We start from the raw sequence: 22,881 nt of genomic DNA on the forward strand, positions 1-22,881 counted from the left end.
TTGACATATTTTTTTAAATTTCTAAAGCTAATACAATAGATGTATAAAAAACTTGCCAGAGCACATATCCGATAAAAATCTTAAGACATGATCAATAAAACATTCTTTAAAAGCTTTTTTTTTGAACGACTTTAAAGTTTTTACGCTTTATTATATCGTCAACGTTTTATTTTCGGAGCTTCGTGAATGACCCGTTGAAAAGTTTTCTTTTTCCTGTCGCGCCGAGTCATTCTCTCGTTCTCTCTCGGTATTTTATTCCCGTTTTGTAGCTCTAAATTTCTGGTCCGACGATGTTTTCTTCGACAAGGGTGAGCCCAACGCCTGGCGTGCCAGAAGATTGCGGAGCAAAAAACGAAGACTTCTCACCTCGTATCGTATAATTCCGGCTTATTCCGGGTATCTCTCCCTTGATGTTCTTTGTTCACACCACACATCGTCATTTGTCGAAAAACAAAAATGTTCAACCTCGATAACTTTCTCACTTAAAGTTATTATCACATTTTGCTTAAAATCGATACGTCAAAAATACAAATATATTATTAGACTTTTACACAATAATTATAAACATTCAATAATTATATAAATAACTTGCCTTACGTGCAAAAAAGATTAATATAAATGTTTAAGCAAAGATTTTTAGAAGCTTACGGAAAGAAGCTTGTGCGAGGGTTGAAGGGCCGTAAATATTTATTTTGTTTTTTATTTTTTCTGACTGTAAGCTACAGAAGAAAGATGTTCCATTTATGCTTTAGACAGACGGACGGTGATATACGATATCACGTTGTTGAAGAATCCCTATCTTAATCGCGCACCCATTATAAAGACCTAAATCTCGCCGATAACTTTTTCACGCGAGAGAGAAAAAGAAAGAGATGGACTGTGATACTGGCTGCGAGTCAAGGCGCAGGATCGAAGGATCGCACCGGCCGATGGTGTTGCGTTGCGTGTATATACTATTATAACCTCCGGCGGGGGTGGACGACGGCGTAGCGTAGAGTTGTACGCGCAGGGTGGTGAGAGAGAATGTGCGCGCGAGAGGGAAAGCAAAAGGGAAGGAGGGATGAGCGAGGATGAGAGAGAACGAGAGAGCCGATCGAGAGGGTGAGAGAGCAGCAGGAGGGGACCGGAGCACACGGTACGGAGCACCTCTCGTTGCCTCGCCAGTGGTTCAGTCAGCGCTTCGTACCGGCGTCGCCTCGCTTCGTCCTTGCTCCTTGCTTGAGATACCCCTCGTGCACATCGTCGTGTGCCCCTCAGTCGTCTCACGAAATCAATGAGCTCACGACGTATTGGCAGACACATCCGGACCTCGATCGAGTAAAACTGCGGTTATAAAGCCGTTGTATATAACATCGCACGAAAGGGTTACCGAGAGTAAGAGGCCGATACACATCGACAATCGAGCGTGTCGGGCTGCCACTTGTCGCTGCGGCTAAGTAACAGAAAGAGAGAAGACAAGAGAAAGGCAGAGTGCATCGCGACGTGTAACAAGAAGTGACAGAGAGTAGAACGAGATCGAAAGGAAGAATCGCGAGGACCTGTACGGGTCCTAAACGCTCAGGACGGTGCATGTCTCGGACCCCGCTTTTCAGCTTTTCTTCCAGCAACGCTTTGTCCACTTTCCTGAGGTGAGTCATATACTTAAACATTCAGATATATTTGTAAGGTAAAATATGTATATGTATACGTAATGAGATCCTTTGCTTTCTGTTACATTCTTATATACGTGTAAATTTCCTGTCGTAATAGAATTTATTTTGCGCTTCTGTGTGTTTAAGTAATTTTGATAAGAAAAGTTCTTCCGAGTCGGTCGATATCCATAAGATTACAAGGTACTTTTCGTATAACTTTAATATTTCAGTATTTGCGAATTCACTTATCGATCATTTCTTATTTTACCATAAATATTTTTATAAATGAAATGAGTTGATTAAACAAGGATCAAGAAAAGAAAGAGAAGAGGTGAGAGATTAAGAAAGAAAAAAAGTAAATAATAAGTGTTTTATGCAATATTGAAAAATTAAAGTAATATTTATTTTGCTCTAGTTAGTACTTTCAAGATAAGAAAAGTAAAACGACCGTAGAAGCGAGAATTTTAAAAACATCCTATCTATAATAAAAGAGAGAAAGAACGATTCTTTAAGCTCGACTGCTTTGTTTCACAATTTCATTTTGAAGTATGTTTTTATGTTGCAATTAATCTCTCTTGATTATTGACAGGTGTGATTGAAAACGATCGTACATGTATTAAACGACCGAGTTTTAATATTCCTTCGTGTGTCACATATCCGTTCTATGATATATTGGCTATTGAAAACGTCTTAAAGGAGAGTCCTTCAGTCCGAGATTTGATCTCGTATTTACTCAATGTGTTCTGTCAGTCCTCTCAGTAGTTCTTTTTTGTGCCTTTTTATGCTTTTCGATCCTTTTTGCGTGATGTTTTAACCTTATTTATGCCCCCCAAAAAAACGGAGCTCTTAGTTTTGAAATTACATATCTCCAATTCTGTGTGAGAGTTACCTCAATTTAATATAAAACAAATTAAATACAAGTAATTTTCTAAATATTGTTCTGTTATTATTTTTATGTTTGAATAATTTTAGTCGTTTGTTGAATTGGCTTCTTCGTAAGTTCTTTTAGAGTGTTCTAAATTTTTTATTTATATTTTATATTTTTTCAGTGATCACTACTGTGTCTTTTAAAAGAAAAGAACATTAGAGTCAGCAACTTACTTATCAATATAGATAGATAGATAACGAAGAGCTGGGAGCTTGTGAGACCCTATTGTCACCTAGATCTTATTTACTTATCAATAAGCTGTCATACATAATTTATCCTCGTTGCGATAAACTTCGAATATGTTTCCATTTAAAATTTGTAAAGTTAAAATAACAGAGAATACAAAAAAAACTAACTAGTTAGAAAAAACTAACTAGTTAAAAAAAGAAGACGATATATATATATATATAGTTAGTTATATGTATTGTGTTACAAATTCTGTAGAAAACAACCTGACAGAACTAAAAGAGATAAATGGTTTTCTATAAAACTATTTGTTTGAAATCATAATTTTGTGAAATTCACATCGTGTAAACTCGATTTTAATAAAACAGAAAGACGCGTCTACTGTGTGATCGATCGAACACAGAGATTTTCCGTTAAGCAAAAGAAATGATACTTAAAACCCTACGTACACATTTTCCGCTACTAACATTGCAAAGTCCGCATACGTATACGCTGCACAGCGCGACATTTTTTTTATTGATAAGAAAAACGCGCTGCTTTGAGGAAGCAATTAATAATTATGCGTCTATGTAGCACATATTTTATTGATTTGCCATAGGTCATACGTACATACACGCACAAACACATACACACACACTTCATGATAAGCTATTACGACACGTGCTCCTATCTAAAAAAAAATGCGACATTTTGTCGCAAAAAGACGCGAAGCATTGCCGCGCTGGAATAAATCAAAAAGAGACTTATACTTTTTTCGATAATCGATACATATTACGTATCAGTGTTGTGGATGCAACCGTATATGTAAGTTAAAAACATTTTTTATACATAAAATTCGCAATCGTGCACTTTTCCTCAGTTTGTATTATATGTTTTCTCTCAAATATTAATCAAAATTCCAGCGATTCATCTTTGACGATTCAAAATTGGCACAAACAAGCTTATCTTGTCAGATCATATTGCTATATTATAAATGTATTCTCATTTTTTTATCATTTGTTGTTACATTGTTTACCGCGCGTTCATCTCCAGACTTGTGTAATATCTCATTTACACTATAGCACGACGCTTATACGGTTGATCGTACTCGTTATTCACGAACAAACGTAAAGCCCAAGTTCACTAAAGCCTCGTAAACTCGGCCTGGACTTGAGCCAAATCGAAGTGCCATAGCACCGTCGTCGTGCACATAACTATATGCGGCCGAAACAGCTGTTAACCCGACTTGTTGCACAAGTCAACAGACGTAACTCCACGCTGCAACTGGTGAACTCCGCGAACACGAAACCGAAACACGTAACCGAATTTCTTTATTGAGCAATTATCGCGACCTATAGGTTATTGCGGTCACAAATTTCCGGGTTTACAGGTGAAATGACTGACGGCCGTGAGTTTATTGAATTATTCATTATATGTCATTTTATTAATATATTAATTACAGTAAGATAATAAAACGAACATGCGTTAATTAGAACGTTATATTATTTCGCGCAGAATTTAATTATATACATATTATTAAAATAGCCATGATAAAATAAAGCAACATCGCATAAATATACGATGTAATATATTTTGAAAAACTTGTTAACGCGTTTTTTTTATTTTTTATTTTATTTTATTTATTGAAATATGAGATTTTTCCAATACGTTCAAGATAATTGACTCAACACACACACACATACACAAAAATATAAATATGTAAATATGTTGCTTTATCGATTTATTTTCTTAAGTGTAGCATCGATTAGTTTTTCCCAAAACAGATTTGGACGGAATGAAATATCACGGGAAAGAAGATTTGACGGAAAAGAAAAAGCTAAAAAAGCAAAGATATATTATTTTTGAAATCCGTTCGATTTCTCGTCCCAATAACCGAATTTATCGCACTTGCGGCGGATAGAGGTCGTGGAGAAAACTCTAGCTATTTCAGGAAGTAGGCTACGTGAAGATAATCTGCAACGCTCGCGAACGTATTCACACGATTATACCAACCACGTCGCGACTCTGACGAGTTTTAGAGTATTACGATTGAGAAAACGCGGAGCGACGAAATTTTCTTCCGGTTTTTAGGGAAAAGGAGAGAACCATTTGCAAAGAAAACTATTTGCGATAAAAAAAAGCAGACATTTCCGCATCAGTAATCCGCGTTGTCAAATTTCTTGCGGTACGTTGAGCATCGCGAGAGTTTCTGTGAAATGCGCTTTTGTCCATGCTTCCAATGGCACCGTAACTACGAAGCGCGCGAGAGTTTTCGGTTCAAATAACAATCACTCGATAGGCCACTCTCTCTCTCTCTCTCTCTCTCTCTCTCTTTCTCGTCTACTATACGTTATACATATCGCGAGAAGATAAATTCGGATATGACATGCAACATAAGTCTGTAAAAGTACGTAAAAAGATATTTGGGCGCCGAATATAACGGAGCTTTTTTTAATTTAACGCAGTTTATTTTTCATTGTATATTAGTTATCGAATTTGCAGTCGATATTTCTTTTCCAGGAAAATTCTACCGCTTCTTAATATTCAATATTAAATATCTCGCTACCTAGAATTAAAATTCTCCAAGAAGCGAAGTTGACTCGAGTTTAGATGGACAATGAAGTTTTGTTATTCAATTTCTCCTCGAAAGCTTAGTTCTTGGACGGTCTCTCTTCTTTACTTTCAAGTGCGCTTGTACCCTCAAAGATTGTCAATGTCGCGGCTTTTTATTGAGAAACAAGATTGATTACATATTAGAAAAAGTATCTGTCACTGAAATTAAGTCCCGAGAGATTCAGATTTTCAGAAGTTAAAAATTTTTAGTAAAAGTACATCACAACGTTACATCCGACAGACTGATTACAATCGATTAGCGAATCATTGAAAATTGATATATGATTTTTTGTGTGGTTCTTTTTACCGTTCCGTCTCTCACAAGTGTGCGATATGAGAGAAACGAGCGTGTGTGAAATAAACATGGAGAGCACTCGTGCGGCGGGTGTGGTTGTTTAATCACAATTGTCGATCAATAGAGACAATCAAGCTCTTAATTATCCGGATGTGACCTGTTGATGGTTGAAATTCGGCACCGAGCTTTTCGTTGATTAGCCTTGCCGCGTAAAAGCTTACTAACTTGAACGCCGCGCGGTCTGAAAATAAACCCGCGTCTCATCCCGGCGTCGTTTCCTCTAAACTATATCTTCATCTGCCTCTCCCCCCGCTTGGCGTATTATACCGAATACACGAATATGCTCCGGTATATCGAAACTAACGCGAAATCTCGCGTATTCCGCTTGTGTGCGCAAGAAAATACATTCTGTGTATTTTTGCAACACAGAAATCCGCAGGAGTAACGACTTATGCAAGTGTTCTCAGTTATCCGCCCACGATTTCTTTCATTTCTCTCTTTTTCTAGAGACGATATCGTTTCGGTGAAAATTTAATCAGACATAATTTAATCTCGCTTTTCGTTTCGGTTTTAAAGTCTACTGTAATTAACTTTTATTTAAAAGTGGCTGAATAACAGCGTATTGTGTTCTTATTTCACGAGACGTTCTGGAGTTTTATATCTTGAATTAATTTTTATTTTCAGAATTTTTATATAGATTGAGAAATAAAGTTCTCTAGATGATTATTTAAATTTTTTAATACGTTTGTATCGATGCTTTATAATATTTCTTTTGCGCTCGTTTGCTTTTTCAAACTTGTTCAAAAAGTTTGGCTATATAGAAATGAGAGAACACCCAGTATGCGTTATGTATGCGCGAGTGTGTTAACAAAGTTACTCCCGGCACGTTAACGCGCAAGCCTTTCTTCACTCATCACGACTGACGTTGACAGACTCGTCTCTCTATAATCGTTCATAAAAACCTGTGAATTGCTCACACAGTTTTCGCTGTAGAGCTATCAGAGATTGTTACTTTATTCTCAAACACACGAGATGTGGAGAAACAGCAACAGTGTCAGCAACAACGGGACGCATAGTCGTCTCGGTCGAACTCGCAAACGAAATAATAGTCGGCGAGAGCCCAATCAGATTACGCCGCGAGCAAGCGAAAGCACTCAGTGGTAGCAACGCTAGCGAGTAGTTAGTCCCGAGTTAAGTAACGACGCGAGAAGCGTGGTAAGAGTGTGGCAGAGGAAAAGAGATGAAAGCGAGAGAGAAAGAGAGAGAGAGAGAGAGAGACGGAATCACTTTTCTACTTAGAACGGATGGAGCAGCGTATCGTGTCGCCTAATTATAACGGGCAATTTCTTGGCGAGTTGAGAACTACAGGAAGAACTCGTCTTCGCTTGGGCGCGCGCACTATTGCGCGTGCATCAGACAGACATATAAAATCGTGTTTTGCATTGTTGATATTCGCGCTGTTGAAAAGTACTATTACATATGTAACAAAATAATAATAAAATCACAATATTGTTTATAAGTTGGACATGCCGATACTATAAGAAATATCCCCAGATTTGATAACTTCTTCAGATTTGAATCTATTAAATAATTTTTCAGAAAGACAATTCATTTATCACTTCTAGGAGGAAAAGAATAATTTTTAACCGGCGCGGCTTTAACCATCTTGCTCGAGCGATATAAGAACGAATGACCTAACAAGTAAAGGGTATCAGCCTAGGATTAAATGGGGCGGAGTAATCGTTTAACATCATAATTATATACTTGCGTAACTCCAGGTTCATATAATATCACTGCTCTCACGACGAGAAATTATAATAGGAAGTCGCGCGCGGCTGGGAAAACTTTTTAACCATATGCGCCAAGTACCGAGGCATGTGAATATTTTGCGAATAAAGTAAGCGGCAACAATTAACAAAGAAATATAAAAAAAAATAAATAACAACGAAAATAAAGTAAAGTATTATCAACAACAATACACCGTTCTCTTTCCATTTCTCGTTGCGCTCTTTGCAAACAAACCACAACCCTCCACGCAAGAAAGTTAATCGAGCAATCACGTCAGTACGTCAGCTCCAGAAAAAAGTTCCAGCTTTCTTCGATATCTATCTAGCAATGTAATCATTTGTTACAAGTAAAACATTCCTAAAGCTAAATATTGTTAAACGATATATATATATATATATACACATTATAACTGATAAAATGCACATAGTCCTGACATGTCGCTTTATTAACGCAAATAATTAAACGCAACAACAATTAAATATGATGCAAACAGCAGTATTTAACATTTAGCTCGAATTATTCTACCAGAAGGGTAAATAAAATATTGCGTACAACACAACTGACCGCATAACAATGGAATATATTGTCATGAGTTTTCGTTAAGCTTCAAACGCACAAAATATATAGAGAATGCAAGCTCTTTGGTCGATCGCATCGCGAGAAAATATTACGTCATTGAATTGTTAAGCGGATGTTTAGCAAGCATTGACGGTCGAATCCTCTTAGTGTGATTAAGCCACGTAACATTAAGAGGATAACGGTCTGTGATACAGTCGGAACTTCGTTCGATACGATGCCAAAACGCGCGCGCGTTTCCTCGCGAACGACCGAATACAACGGCTGTGATAATCCGATTGCCGATGTTGTTGGCACAACCTGGACAACCGATATATCTTGTGTGTTCGGGTTGTACCAAAACCCCCGGTCGGGTTGCTGGCGTTAAGAGATCAATGTTTCTCAAACCCTCGCGTGCCGACGAGGACTTTGTCGTGGCGTGCAATCGTAAAATCGATATACACACGCGTGGCATATATATATTTATCGCCCATTTTTCCTACGTGTCGTTGGGAAACATTGATATATCGCGATGAAACGATACATGAAACATATTGATATATAGAATGCAACAAGCCGAGGGGAAGCTTAAGCTTCGCGTAGTACTTACTATAGATAACTACTATAGATAGTTCTATAGGAATCTCATTGAACATGGGAAATCCGCTTCTCCTGATTATTAAACAGAGATTGAGATCTAAAGAGAGCCAATATTGCCCGCTCTCTTATATCTTTAATTTAATCTCTTCCGAAGTGAACATAATGGAAATTTGTGTGATTCGCCGGCAGATCATTCGGCTGAGATTCCGAGATCGTTACTAAAAATATACGAGAGATGCATTGATCAGATAAAGTAGATCGAATCTCCGTATCTTCGATCGAGACGATTATCCGCAACTTGTTCGAAGAGAGGCCCGCGATAATAAGAGATAATGGCTCGAGCATCTGCATTTACACAGTGTCTTCGCGATATCTATCTCAGCACTGTCAAAGACTGCCATTTGAGACGGAAGTATTCATAATCGGACTGTAAACAGACTGTTATTACTTCCCTCGAGAATCGCTACCGCTACTGACGGATGGGAGGTCTGGAAATTAGAAAAAAATCACTATCGAAGATTGTCGATTTCGACGCTCTCGCGACATTCGTATTTTTTCGCTAACTCGATTAACTTAGATATTTAATGTCTATGGCTGCGTTCCGAGTTACGCATATGCGCGCATTTATCTATATTATACGTGACGTGTACTATAGATAAATGCGCGTATATGCGTAACTCGGAACGCAGCCTATATAAAAAGAACGTAAAAATATATAGTGTTTCTCTCTCTATTAAAAGAAATGTCTGTGTCCGCTTTTTGTCCGTTCGATTCAATTGTGTGTCTATTTATTTGCAACAAAAAAAAAGTTGAAATGGTAAAATAACTTTGATATATATATATATATCACAGACTTTCCTGCTATTGAATTTCGCATATAAAAATAGTCTGAAAAAAATAGAGCTTAGCTTTTTTTATACCGCTATTCTAATTCTGGAAGAAATCGAGATGGTGCAAATTTGAGGTTGAAATCGACTTTATTGAGACCGTTTATAAATCCTAAAAATAGTAAAAGGGACACGCACGGCGCTTTTATTTTGAAGAGGTATTTGCGCGACGGGAACAGATACGCGAGTGGAAGTAAAGAAAAACGTCGATACTGCCCAGACGGTATCATAAGACGAGGATAACACTCGTCACACGTGCCGAGACAAGAATATGAGAGTATAAAAAAACGTGCGCGCGCGGAAGCATCTTTAATATATCTATATTTCGCTTACCGTGCATTTATTGTTTATATGTGTGACAAAAAAACTACCGTAACCCTATTTCTCTCTTCAGCGTGGAACAGAAATAAACCATTATCAACGTAATAATGGCTCTCGACGCTGAAACAATTGCGGTCGGTAATTGCGATCTTACTCGGAGGTTTAAGAGCTCAGCGGCGCGTTCACGGCCGAAATGCTGCAAATGGGATCGTCCCAAACGGTGTTCCAGATAAAGACAAAATGAACTTCTTCTACCGTTAGGATTTATGTCGCCATTTGCTAAACGACTCCGAGTTTACCAAAGTGATACGCGATAATCATACACCGCGACGGAATGTAGAGAGAATTAAGTGACGCGCGTCTAGGTTTCTCATTCAAAATAGGTTACCACATGCTTAAAGAGACGAGAAGGAAAAAAAGGCGCAATAAGTGCGGCGTGTTTTAATGGAAGCTTTAATAATTGCGGCCCACACCTTTGGTTGTGTGCGGGCATCAGGTGTCCTATTTAAATATTTATAAAGCCTCACCTCTTGCTTGTAGTAAATACATGTACCGTCTCGAAACCGTCACACTGCAGTAGTCTTGAAACGGCATGCTTCCTTGTCCAGAGGTAAATTTGCCGAGCAGCGACGACGAACATCAAATTTACTTCATGTATTTTTCAACGAAACACGAAGATTCTTGCTCGATCAACAACTATATCGTTCTTTCCGTGAGCTTTTTTATTTATTCAGTTTATTAAAAAACTGTATATATAAATGTATATAAAAGAGATTATATAATAGCATCGCGATTAGCATAATAACGAGAAGGGTTTCCTGGTTTTAAATATTTATATACGCGTGTGAGCAAAGAGAAATATATTTGAAAATTTTTTTAATATTTATGAATAAATGTAAAAAAATTACGTCCTTAAAAATTTAATAGCTTATACATTAAAATCTTTGTTGCTCGACTTTTAATTTCAAGTGACACATTGTCACTTGTACGAAATAATACTAATATTTTGTTCTCTTTCTAATAAACATCTATAACTCGTGTCTCTAAAGCGGTGTGAAACGATATTCAGGACTAGCTTCGTTGCAATCATTAGTTCTCTATTCATCGCGTCGAAGTTAGAAATGCACAGGTTTATGGTAAGGATATAACGCGCGCGGGTCTATTATCCTGCTGGTTTCTGCAACTAAGCCGCGTAAGCGAATATCCAATGCGAAGAAGAAACTTTCTGAAGATGAATACGAAAAAGAATGGTATAGTTTATCGAAAACAGAATCCCTGCACCTTAAGCGAATAAAAGCTTTGCTTGACGCTTATATTATTCTGTACATTAATATGGTCGGGATATTCTCTTTAAGAAACATTTCTATGTTAGTATATTATATTATGTGCCATTTCTATAAATGATTAGTTAAAAACTATTTTAAACCAATTGCAATTGTGTTAAAACACATAATCCTGTAAAATTTGTATAGTCAGTAAAATAAAATATTCTTTATATGTATATTAATGTTTATTAACTAATGTTTATTAACTATTTTTTAAGGCAGGTATTATTTTCAAGAAAAAGTTACAAATTACACGATATGATCTTTTTTTTCTCTTTTTTTTGTTTTATTAAATTGCATCTAAATTACCGAATCAAATTACACAGAGCAATTGTTTTCCAAATGAGTGAAGAATTACATAAGATCTGAAATTGTATTTTAGTTTGCACACGTATAAGAATACAAAGGTACGTGAAGTATTTTAAATTTTATTGTAAGATATTCGAGAACATAGTTAAAAGACCTCAACCCTCCAATTCCCGTGACACCTACCTACGTACATTCTCGTGCAAAGTTTCACGACGTTTATAGTTAACACGTTTCTTCGAAACTGTTTTCGTAACGTAACAAGCATTTTCGTTAAACTTTGTTAAATATATGATGTATGCCGAGTTCGCGCTACACATACACAGTAATTTATTCGGAAATTATACAATTAAAGTTACTATGTATACATATATACTTTGAAAACAAAATGCTGACAGCATTATAATTTTTTTTTTTTCCAGTCGTGTTTCATAATCTCTTAACTTATGGAAAAATATAATTTTTTTCCAATATTGTAGTCGCCCAGCAACTTCCGCATATTGTAATATGGGTAAAAGTAAGGAAAATATTCAAGCAGAGGTCTGTGGGACGTGTCTAAACATCTCATCTTTATTTTTCTACTTTAATAAAAGTATTTTTGCTGAAAATCTTCCACTACGAATCAATTCAAGAAACTTCAATTTGGTATTCATGCTCGTATCTCGCATATCACATTCTTGTATGTTCGCGATTTCTTGGAGAGATACGATATTGTGTATGTGCATGTGTAGACATGATTGTCATCCGTTTATTTATTGAAAAATTCAAGCCCATGAATAGATAAGATCGTTTGTTGAAGTGTGCAAATCTGTGCGGAAGATAACGGAATGCTCTGTGTGTAAACTTATAAAGTCACGCAAATATTTTCAAATGTTCTTTGTGAAATCTATAAATTTTTTTGAAATCCGCGATTTGGTACTGTTTCACGTTAACAAAAACTGTATATAGTTGAAATCTTATATGAATGCAAATAAATCGTCAAAGTTTATATTGAAAACCCGACATATAAACACGATAGTATTTATTTTTCATAATCATAATTTATTTTATTATGTAGGCCTTATTATGAAAATATTGTTTCAAAAGTACCATTCGTTTATATTTGTTTGCATTCACGTGCAAAACATCTTTAATTATTGTGTCAGATATAGAATGGAAAATAAATAAATAAATATATATGTATATATATATACAAGGTGTCCGGAAAATCGCTCGCAATACTTCGGGAAGTAATTAGGAGTCCAAAAAAAAAGAAAAAAGTTATATAAACATAGGTCCGGAAATAGGTCGTTTCCGAGTTATAGCCACTTTTATGTTTAAAAATTGTAATTGTTTTCATAATCATAATTTATTTTATTGTATTTTATTGTATAACATAAAAATATCGTATAACATAATAATATTGTATAACATAATTTTCATAATCATAATTTATTTTATTGTATAACATAAATAAATGTTTTGTTTTAACAGAAATAACTTCATTTTGGACTATTTTGATAAAAGAATAAGAATCTGCATTCATGCTGAAGTTGATCATTTTGAACATAAACAGACATTTAAATCGAATTAGATATGATGTTCAAAATGACCACCTTCAGCACGAATTCAGGTTCTTATTCTTCTATCAAAATATTCCGAAATGAAGTTATTTCTGTTAAAACACAATAAAATAAATTATGAGAAAAATTATGATTTTTAAACACAAAAGTGGCTATAACTCGGAAACGACTTATTTCCGGACCTATGTTTATATAACTTTTTTCCTTCTTTTTGGATCTCCAATCACTTCCCGAAGTATTGCGGGAGATTTTTCGAACACTGTATATATTTGTTTCTTACATAATGCGTGCGGCATGTGTTGCGCGTGAAGTGATCTTTACTTCAATTCGGCTAATTGAACCGACTGAAATCTATGCGAATAGTTTGAAATTTAGCACGCTATACATGGGTGTGTCAAAAATGTCAAAGGGAGTTAAGAGTTGATACTGCTTTCAGAGACATAACGTGTAACTTCCTTTCCGCAGCTGGAGGCGTGCGGCCGACTTCTGTGCTGCGTGCAGAGGCTCTGCAGAAGCGGAAGTGCAGCCGACGAGACCGTTGTCGAGCAACGAATTACCGCTCGCGGTCGACGAGGAGCGCAAGCGGAGCCGGAGCTGGTGGAAGGCCAAGGTCCTTCGGGTCCGGAAGATGGAATGCTCGCTATACCCGTCAGCCCGAGTCCTGCATCCACTTCGTCACTGGAAGACGCCTGCAAACCGCCGCCACGTAACTGCTATCGCCTGGTCATGCTCGGCAGTGCCCGCGTTGGAAAGACTGCCATTGTAGCACGGTAACTACGAGAAATGAGCAAATTCAGCATGTAAAAAACTCCTGTTTTGTCCTTTGTTTCTGTTTTTATTTCTTATTTTATCATTATTTTGACAAAAAAAAAGATATATTGATAGTTCTGACAGTTTGGAAACATTCTTTGTATATTTTGCTTCTCTACATGAAAAACAAAGTTTTGGATATATTATATGGATAACGGAGAAAGAATTTGCGGTTATAAATATACATTTTAGGTCACACCTCACCGATTTTGTTGAGCTTCAGATATGTTGTAGAGCAGGTCATACTGAGTAAGTATCTAAAAACATTTCGCGGGGGGCGGCCTTGGTTTAAGAGAGAGGTATGACAATTTGAAGTTTCAGAATTTTAATACTTTACACTAAATATTGTAAGCTGATATTACGAACAGTGAAGTTTGTGTATGTCGGACTGATGTGTTGTGAGAAATGTAAACAAAGTTACAAGGTAATTCACAATTAATCAAGAATTCGTTTTACTATTTCTCGCAGTTTGTTAATAGCTTTCAACATGCGACTACACGAATTTCTATTCAAGTCTTGTTGAAAACAGCGAGAAATTAATAGATTTTCTTGTTGATCGTAAAGTTATTCATGGACATGTATATTAAATATCTACGGTGTGGAGCAGATGTAAATTTAAATCGCGAACGTATGTTTTTTATGCATACCAAATGTATACAAGTTATAACAAAACATCATTCGCCTTTAATATAAAAAAAAAAAAATAAATAAAATATTTGTATATAAGTTCCTTATTTTTTCTTATTTCGTCATTGCATAGGATCCAATTAAATGTCGCTTCATGTCGAAAGTGTGTACATGGTTTTTCGAAAGGAAGAGCAGAGGAAGGGTAGCCACTCTCTCTGCGGAGAGGCAAAGCCGCTCTGCACGTTTACAACACGAACAAAAAGAACGTAAAAATAGTAGTATTGTTTAGAAACTTTAAATCGCCATATATCTCCGAAACCAAGGCCGTTCCCCATGAAATTTTTTTATATAATTACTCAGTATGACCTGCTCTACAACATATTCAAAGCGCATCGAAATCGGTGAGGTGTGACCTAAAATGCATATTTATCGACGTTTGCTACTCGTCAACAAAACGTTTTGTTTGTAAATCCAAACAATTCAACAGGCTTAGCAAATTTTGTTTACTGTTCAAACAACAACTAATCTTTTTGTTATTCCAGCAAAACTGTTATTTTCAGTACTTTTCAATGTAGATGCATGTTTTTGCATATTTTTTTTTATTTACAACTTAGAGAGGGAAATATATTTCAAATGTGTTCTTATACACACACGGTAAGAATTTATCCGATCGATCCGACGTGCGTATTGCTATGTTTCGGTATTCCGTACGTTTCCGTGCGTTCGGTTTTCTAAATTCCGTCCGTTGTGCTCCCTTTCACAGATCGATTACTAATAGTGCGAAACAATGTGATTCAATTAATCTTTGAACCGTGCTGCCGACCCACCAATATGTGCCGCATTATTGCGTATGCCATTGTTACACGAATGCTGCCACCGTGCGATAGGATATCGAGAAAAAGTGACACTGTCGTGTGTGTGTTTCCGGAAATCTCTCTTCAATTGAAAAAAAAAACCGCGAATTAATATCGTGTGTGTGTTTATCAAAGAATAACAACAGAGAACAGTTTCAAAGTTATTAAACAGACGATAAAATTCACCGTTCGATGACGGATATTGCATACCGAGGAATATCTCGCGTTTCTGTGAAACGTCGAAAATTTGCGGCTCGGCCGCAATTCGATGTCGACTATCATAAATTGGCCGCAATTACGCAAACCCGCGCCATGCTAAGCGAATTTTTCGCCCACTTGCGCACAGATAGTAACAACTAACGAGCTCATTCCAAAAAGCAAGATAGTCGCTTAGTCTTGTCTGCAAATTTGGCTTTTCAAATACTCGGAGCCTCAATTAACTTCATGTTTATCATTCGGGCTTATCACAGACCCGTACTTTGTTTCTAGAGAATAAATTCGCTTTAATAACAAAAGGAAAAATTACATTTTATTTTGAAATTCATTAAAACGTTTGAAATGCAAAAAATATTTTTAAAATAACTCGAGATATTCTGTTAAAATTAATTATGCGATACGAAGATACGCGAAGATCGAATTGAAAATTTTAATCACGGGAGAGAGATAACGCAAAAAGATAACGGAAAGCAAAAAAAGATCGAACAACGTAGAGTTAGAATGGCAGAGTGCTGATGCGGATAAAATCGTCCTGACGCTTACGTTTCAGATTTCTGTCCAACAAATTTGAGGAGAGCTACACGCCGACGATAGAAGATTTTCACAGAAAACTCTACAGGATCAGAGGCGAAGTTCACCAGCTTGATCTCTTGGATACAAGCGGAAACCATCCGTTTCCGGCGATGCGACGATTGTCCTTCCTGACGGGTAAGTCCATTGGCTTATACTCTCCGGAGAAATGCGTTGCTCCGTTTCAAGAAGACACCCGCGTTTCAAGGATATAAACGAAGTATACGAGCAAAGTAAACGAGTGTATATTTCTGCCGATATTAAAACCTAACCTCTGATGATATTTTGCTTTTATCGTGACGGATATTGGCTCGAGAAAAATTAATGGATATTTAAATCTTTTGCGAGCGGATAGAAAAATATGTGTTTTCAGAATGTTGGACGAGGGACGTTGACGCAAAATACGACGCAATGCATTTTGTATGAGAACACGTCAGTCTGCGTTGGATGAAAAATCATAAAGACCCGCACGCTTTCTTGCCGCTTGAGAGTAAAGTTTCGTAAATCTTTCAACGTTTAAAGAAAGACAATGTTTTGCGCGCGCGCGCGCGAGACGTTTATTACGGGACGTCGCTTGCGAAAAGTGTGCATTAATTTTGATACGCTCACAATCGTCGAAGAAACTTTTGTTCTTTGATGTAGCGTGTGAAAAAAAAAATAAGAACCAGAAGACGCCATCAATTGTTTTCGAACTCGCGTTTCGAGAAGTTTTACAACTTTTGTAAAATCTCATATTTCCAACAACTATGGTTTATGTGTTGCTCATACGGGAAAAGTTCGAGAGAAGCTGCCCGAGGTGATATCGTCGGCTGTATCAGCCGTTACGGAAATTTCAAGCGAGGTTCAAATATTACAAAGGTTACATGTAGAGTACCGCACGTTGTACATTACACGGATTTCAATTAATTTTGCAAAACTCCAACCGGATCTTATGCATTCGCACTAAAATAAACATGATTTTTTATGAATTAAGAATCAAAGTCAAAGCAATCCGTTAAAAGCACTCTCTTTTTTACTATTTTATGTATTTATATTTTTCTTGTTTATATACGTGTATTTTATTGGATTTTGTTAAAAGATAATGTTACATATTATTTGAAAACAAAAAAAAAAGAACTTTTAACATTTCTTACTTTTTTCGTATTAATTTGTTTTGATAAAAGAAGAAATATATTTCTAATTAATTATTGTGTTCAATTAACTCTTTACATGTATACTTATTCAGTTTTTAAACTATTGTATATCATGTGGATATATCGCATGTGTATATACACGCAGTAGCATAGCGTCAGCGATTATCGAAATATTCGACGTTAGGCGAAAAGAGAGTTGCTCAACGAGTCGAGAATTGAGAGGGGCCGAGGGTTAAGATGGTGATAAGTGGCCGATAGTATCGAAGGACGTTGTGTCTCGAGAAAACTTGGGGGAACGTGTGCGAATGGTACGTTCGCTCGATAACTCAGTCCGGTCCATTCCCACCCTTCTTTCGTTACAGTTTCTACGGCGCACGGTTATCGCTTGTGCTCCACTGATTTTGTAGATACACACTCTCTCTCGTTCCTCGTCACGTCAGCCACCTGTGCCTGATAATCTCTGATATCGCGTCGCACTGTCGTCGAACGCGCAACAATTGCATCTTGTCAAGTAGGAAGATACGGACCTTCCCAGATGGAAATACATATTTACGCTCGAACGTATATATACATACATAGTGCAAACGTCACGTCGATCGGTTCAGAAATGTAATCCAAGTCGTGATTTGTACACACAAGCGCGCAATTCCCAAGACGAGCGCAAGATAATAGCGAATTTGCACACTTTCATGCGACAAATCATATATACGTGTATTAAAATATTTTATTATATTGCTCAGAGATTTGTAATAATATAACACGTAAATAAATATCCACAACACACACAAATATCTTATCAGTATTTCAAATGAGAATGTACGTGATCATCATATAAAAATATACAGTGTTGGTCTTGAAAATTACTACAATTGAAAATTTTCAATAGCAACTATTTGCTATTTGCTCTTGGGACCTAAATATTCCAATTTGCCGCGATGAGCGCAGCTGCACAAATTGTGTCACGCGCGCGCGTACCGATACTCGTCTCTCTCTCACGAGTTATTGCTCTACACGCTCTATGCTCTGCAACTGCGATGTATCGTCGCGTGTTACACATAGAGTGACCTCACGTAAAAGAACACGATAAAATTAAACACGTAAATCCGAGGAATTTTTTAAATTACCGTTTCGTGCGTGCGAAAATCAAGAGAGTCACGTCAATGGGAATTTCATCTCGTGGCGGTGTTTAGTTTTTGTATTCCGTTCGACGCTCGTGCAGAAATTCCACATATTCAGCGGGAATCCACGTTTTCCCGTTCGCATTTTTTTCAAAACTATGAAGATCTCTTAATAATTCATGGCTCGACCGATTGCCAGAAAAATTCTGCAAAATAAACTTTATACACGAGCGATAAAATAATCGCAGTAAACAATATAGCGCCATTGTGATTGATCACACAAATAATACGTTATAGTTTCGTCACTTGACTAGATTTATAGATTTATAGATACGTTACAAATTTCTTAATATTTATAAAATTACATATATATAAATAAAAAATATCTTTAAAAAAAGAGGAAAATAATACTAATTTGGCCGTTTAATGTTACATATGAGTGGCGATAAACTTCGCTCTCACGCGCGCGTACGTGGTTATTTACTTCAAATTTACAAAGAACGTGAAAAGATTTGTGAGTTACGAATCCTTCGTCGGAACACGCCTGTGAACACGAATAAATGCGACCCCGATTCCAAGACAATGAGCCTCCGGAGTTGGAGCGCGCGCGCGCGCCGGCGCGCTGCGAGAAGAGAGAATTCCTTTCGACACCAAAGACACACGAACTTTGCCGCATAATGGCTGACATACATATATTTTCATCTCGTAGCAAGGACAATATCGGGCTTGTCGGCGTGTGCCACGAGAATAAAATGTCTTGCAACGTTCAACCGCATGTGGTAGCCGCATATAAGATTTTCGAGATATGGAGGTCGTGCTTAAGAAGTTTCCCAATAGCGCGACAAGCGCAACTTGAGAAGCGCAACTAAATAAATTAGCCAATCAATAAAATTAATCCATCTTTAATTGTACTTGTTAGAAGAATAATTTCAGTGAATTTTCCAATGAGGAGAGAAATCTCGTGAAATTAAATAGAGTGAAAGATTACAGTTCTCTCTTTTTTTCTTTTTTTGCAGCAATAGTGATAGTTTGTTATATAACTTCGTGATTTGATTATGTAATGGATTTATCTTGCTAAAGAAGCGCTTATTTTCTCGCGCTTACAATTTGCTGAGTTAAGGACCGAGTTGCGTCTCTTTGTATTACGAGATGAAAAAACGAACGGAAGAATATAAAAACTCTAATAAACCCCCCGGATAAAAAAAAAAGATAAATAAGTATAAAGTGAATTAAATTCGTAATAATCTATAATTACATGTACATAAATTTAATTATGATTATATTAAATTCCGAATAATAACGTGTTAATGATATTAAATTTTTGATGGCACAATGAGAATGCGAGATGAAGTCTTTTCAGACCCCGCGCCACTAACACGCGGTTAACGACGGCGCGTTATTATTATATGAGACACTTAGCGGCATCTTTTAGCGAGAGAATATGCGATAATAAAACCAAGTGAAGCGGCGTGTTGGCAAAGCAACGTTATTACCAAGCGTACGTTCCATACACTCGGCTTCACCGAGTTTCCTATTGGACGAGCTTTTTGTTCGTCCACGAGAGCAGCTAGTTGATCCTGCTGGCCCTTTTGTTCACGACGCGTTTTTGTTGGAAACAAGCGGTAACAGCACGCTCGTGGACGCGACGAGACCCCGGAATCGTTACGCCATTCTCTCGCATCGTTAGGGTAAATTTATAAATACACTAGCCGCACCCTCGTGTGTCGCCCCGTAGAGAAATAAATCCGCTCTCGGAATAAATATTCATAATTCATAACGTACATGTGACTCGCGTGATCGTTATAATTAGTCTGTATGTAAAGTTCGAAATAATTGCGGTTAATATCGCGTAACATATGATGATATAGCAGATGGCGCACGAAAGAAACTCGAAAATTTCCAATTTTGTTTCGTTGCGTAAAAAATAATTCTTTCACGAGAAAAAATAACCGATGTACTCAAAAATTCCAAAATTGCGCGTTCGGATTTTTTCACATTCATTCACACAATGTGAATATCCGACGAAGTTTGCGTTAGCGCGAAAAAAATATCCGATTATGTACAACGTTGACATTTGTGTACGACGAATCGTTCGAACAAGCGTGTTACACGATTTCGCAGGGGACCTCTTCGTCGTGGTGTTCAGCATGGATTGCCGGGAGTCCTTCGAGGAAGCCATCAGACTGAGAGAGGCGATTCTCGAGACCAAAGTGAGCGCGACTCAAAGTGCCATGAAGAGCAGGAGGAGCCACTACAGTCTGAAGGTCCCTATGGTCATCGTGGGGAACAAATGTGATAAAGACGTGAAGTATGTTTTTTCTATTCTTTCGCTCCCGTTTTTTTTTTTATGAATAATATCGTCTCGTTATCGCATCCTTGAGTCGCATAATCATTTTAACGTAGAGTCTTTTGTTCTTTTTGTTTTACAGGACGGTTACGGTAGAAGAAGCTGAGCAATATTGCGTGAGTCAGGACGAGTGCTGCGTTTTTGTGGAAGCTTCTGCGAAGCGGAACTACCACGTGGACGAACTGTTTTATCAGTTATTCGTGGTGGCGGGTCTACCTCTGGAGATGGCACCGAATCATCATAGAAAAGTGCCGATCAGTTTCGGCTCGCCTATGTTACCGCCGTCGCAGGTACGTTTAACGGACGTTTCGAGTATAATTGGTGACAAAGTATTTCTTTCGAGATCTGATCAACCGCTCTTGTAAGTAAAGCCCGGCAAATCCGATTAAAACTGACAAAGCGCGAGAAGTATTGTTTCCTCAAAATCGCGTCACACGATCGATTAAACAAAGGGTTACCTTTTCGTGATGTACCGTGGGAAACAGCTGAAAGACCTCAAAAAGCGAACGCTTTTGTTTTTCAGCCGCGGCATAAAGCCACTCTCAGTATAAAACGTCGTCTGAGCGACGCTTGCGGCGTCGTGGCGCCGAACGTGCGCCGTCCCAGCATCAGGACGGACTTGATGATCATGAGAACGAAGACGTGCGCGCTCGCGGCCGGAAACGAGAACAATACACCAGGATCCAGAATCACGCTTAGAACAGGAAGGATAGAGTCCAAGAAGGCCTGCTCGATACAGTGATATATGTCAAACAACCTCGCGCGCGGACAAATTTTTCGAAATATAAAACAAATATGGTAATATACTTTTCAGACGATCTTCGGAACCGAGTGCGACTTACACTTTTGTTTATTATAAAATGTTTAATTTTATTGTTGTAACAACTCTCTCTAGTATTTCTTGCAGGATAAGAAAAATAAAAACAAACTTAATTCGACGCGGAAAACCTCACATATACGCCGTAAATCTCGCGATTGAAACTTTCAAGTTTACAATTGTTAGACTTCATCATGCGCATACGAAGACGACGCGAAGCGAGTGCTCGCGAGCGAAGATCGTCAAGGGAAAATCATATTTAAACCGACCACGCTACTCGCCTTAATTAATTAACGGAATATAGCTTTAGCGTAATATCCCGAAGGTAATACGTATAATTACTTTTAAGTTGTGAGAAAGAGATAGATAGATAGATAGATAGATAGATAGATAGAGAGAGAGAGAGAGAGAGAGAGAGTGTGCGTGTTTCTGTGTGTGTGTGTGTGTGTGTGCGCGTGCGTGTGTGTGCGTGTGCGTGTGCGTGTTTGTGAGAGAGAGAGAGAGAGAAAGAGAGACAGAGAGAGGTAAGTCGTTACGTTAATTTGTCGATCAAACGCTAAATGAGAAATCGATATCTCGACGAATACGAATATGATTGTTTGACATTCGATCGGAGTGTTTTCTTGGTAGCGACAAAATGACGGAATCGCACGAAAGCATGAACTTTTTATTAGGTACAAATTTTTATTTTGTCAAAATTATTATACTCGCTAAAATCTTCGCGGACAATCGACGTGCAATTGCGAATAAAAAAGAGAGAGAGAGGGAAAGAGAGGGAGAGGTGTCTCCGACGTTGTGTCGAGTGAGTTTGCGAGAGAAATGCGATGAAAAAGCTTTCTACCGAATTAGTTAACTATTAGCCTTACTCAAGTTCCGACACGCGAAGAAAGAGCAACGTTTATGTTATCACGCGAGATCTAGAACGTTGTATAATTCTGATAATAACACTCGATTAAAGAAACGAATATTCATAGAACGTTGTTCCTTCCGCCAAATCATCCGCTCCTTTATCTACAGCGTTATTCCGTGTGGACTTCTGTTCTGCAAAGGACAAATAATCTTTGAGTTAATCTCATTGCTTTTGATTAGCACACCTAACAGCATCCTGTTCGTGCCAGATTCGCCATTTTCGACGCGCGTAATCAGCAAAACCTCATTGTCAATAACGAAACTTGCGTTTACTACATACCACGTGCATACAAAGTCAATCGATATTTCCGTATCTCGACCTCGTTTTCTACGTATCTCGAACTTGTTAGAACGTGTGTCGGACGAACACAGAAACACCGTTCCTCCATCGGTTCTGTATATGCATTCTAAAAAGATACACAGTTTGTCCGGAAAGTTCCCGGACTGATTTTTTCTAGCGCGGGTAAGCGGCGCTATCGAGCGGTCAACGCTGGAACTACTTAG

At 37.6% G+C, this 22,881-nt stretch overlaps 1 protein-coding gene across 2 annotated transcripts; it reads left to right on the forward strand.

The window, feature by feature from the left end:
• The first annotated feature begins 68 nt into the window (after nt 1–68).
• Nucleotides 69–21,893, forward strand: LOC109858168 (GTP-binding protein Rhes). 2 transcript variants are annotated; one of them, XM_020435190.1, is made up of 7 exons: nt 69–396; nt 753–1,628; nt 13,442–13,746; nt 16,034–16,191; nt 20,426–20,612; nt 20,734–20,941; nt 21,175–21,893. In XM_020435190.1, exons 3-7 carry the CDS (start codon nt 13,610–13,612, stop codon nt 21,391–21,393), a joined length of 909 nt encoding a protein of 302 aa, XP_020290779.1. In that variant the 5' UTR covers nt 69–396; nt 753–1,628; nt 13,442–13,609; the 3' UTR covers nt 21,394–21,893. The 2 variants fall into 2 exon arrangements, with proteins under 2 accessions (XP_020290779.1, XP_020290778.1); XM_020435189.1 differs by having other exon boundaries at nt 69–1,628.
• The last annotated feature ends 988 nt before the right edge of the window (nt 21,894–22,881 follow it).

This window comes from Pseudomyrmex gracilis, unplaced genomic scaffold, assembly GCF_002006095.1.
Source record: "Pseudomyrmex gracilis isolate BER0280 unplaced genomic scaffold, ASM200609v1 scaffold_191, whole genome shotgun sequence".
Taxonomy (NCBI): Eukaryota; Metazoa; Arthropoda; class Insecta; order Hymenoptera; family Formicidae; genus Pseudomyrmex; species Pseudomyrmex gracilis.

Excerpts from the sequence above, each read along its gene's own strand:
- LOC109858168 (XM_020435189.1), top strand. The coding sequence starts at position 13,610 with ATGCTCGCTATACCCGTCAGCCCGAGTCCTGCATCCACTTCGTCACTG. Across the intron at positions 16,192-20,425 it reads ACGATTGTCCTTCCTGACGG|GGGACCTCTTCGTCGTGGTG; the intron begins GTAAGTCCATTG and ends ACGATTTCGCAG. Across the intron at positions 20,942-21,174 it reads CTATGTTACCGCCGTCGCAG|CCGCGGCATAAAGCCACTCT; the intron begins GTACGTTTAACG and ends TTTGTTTTTCAG.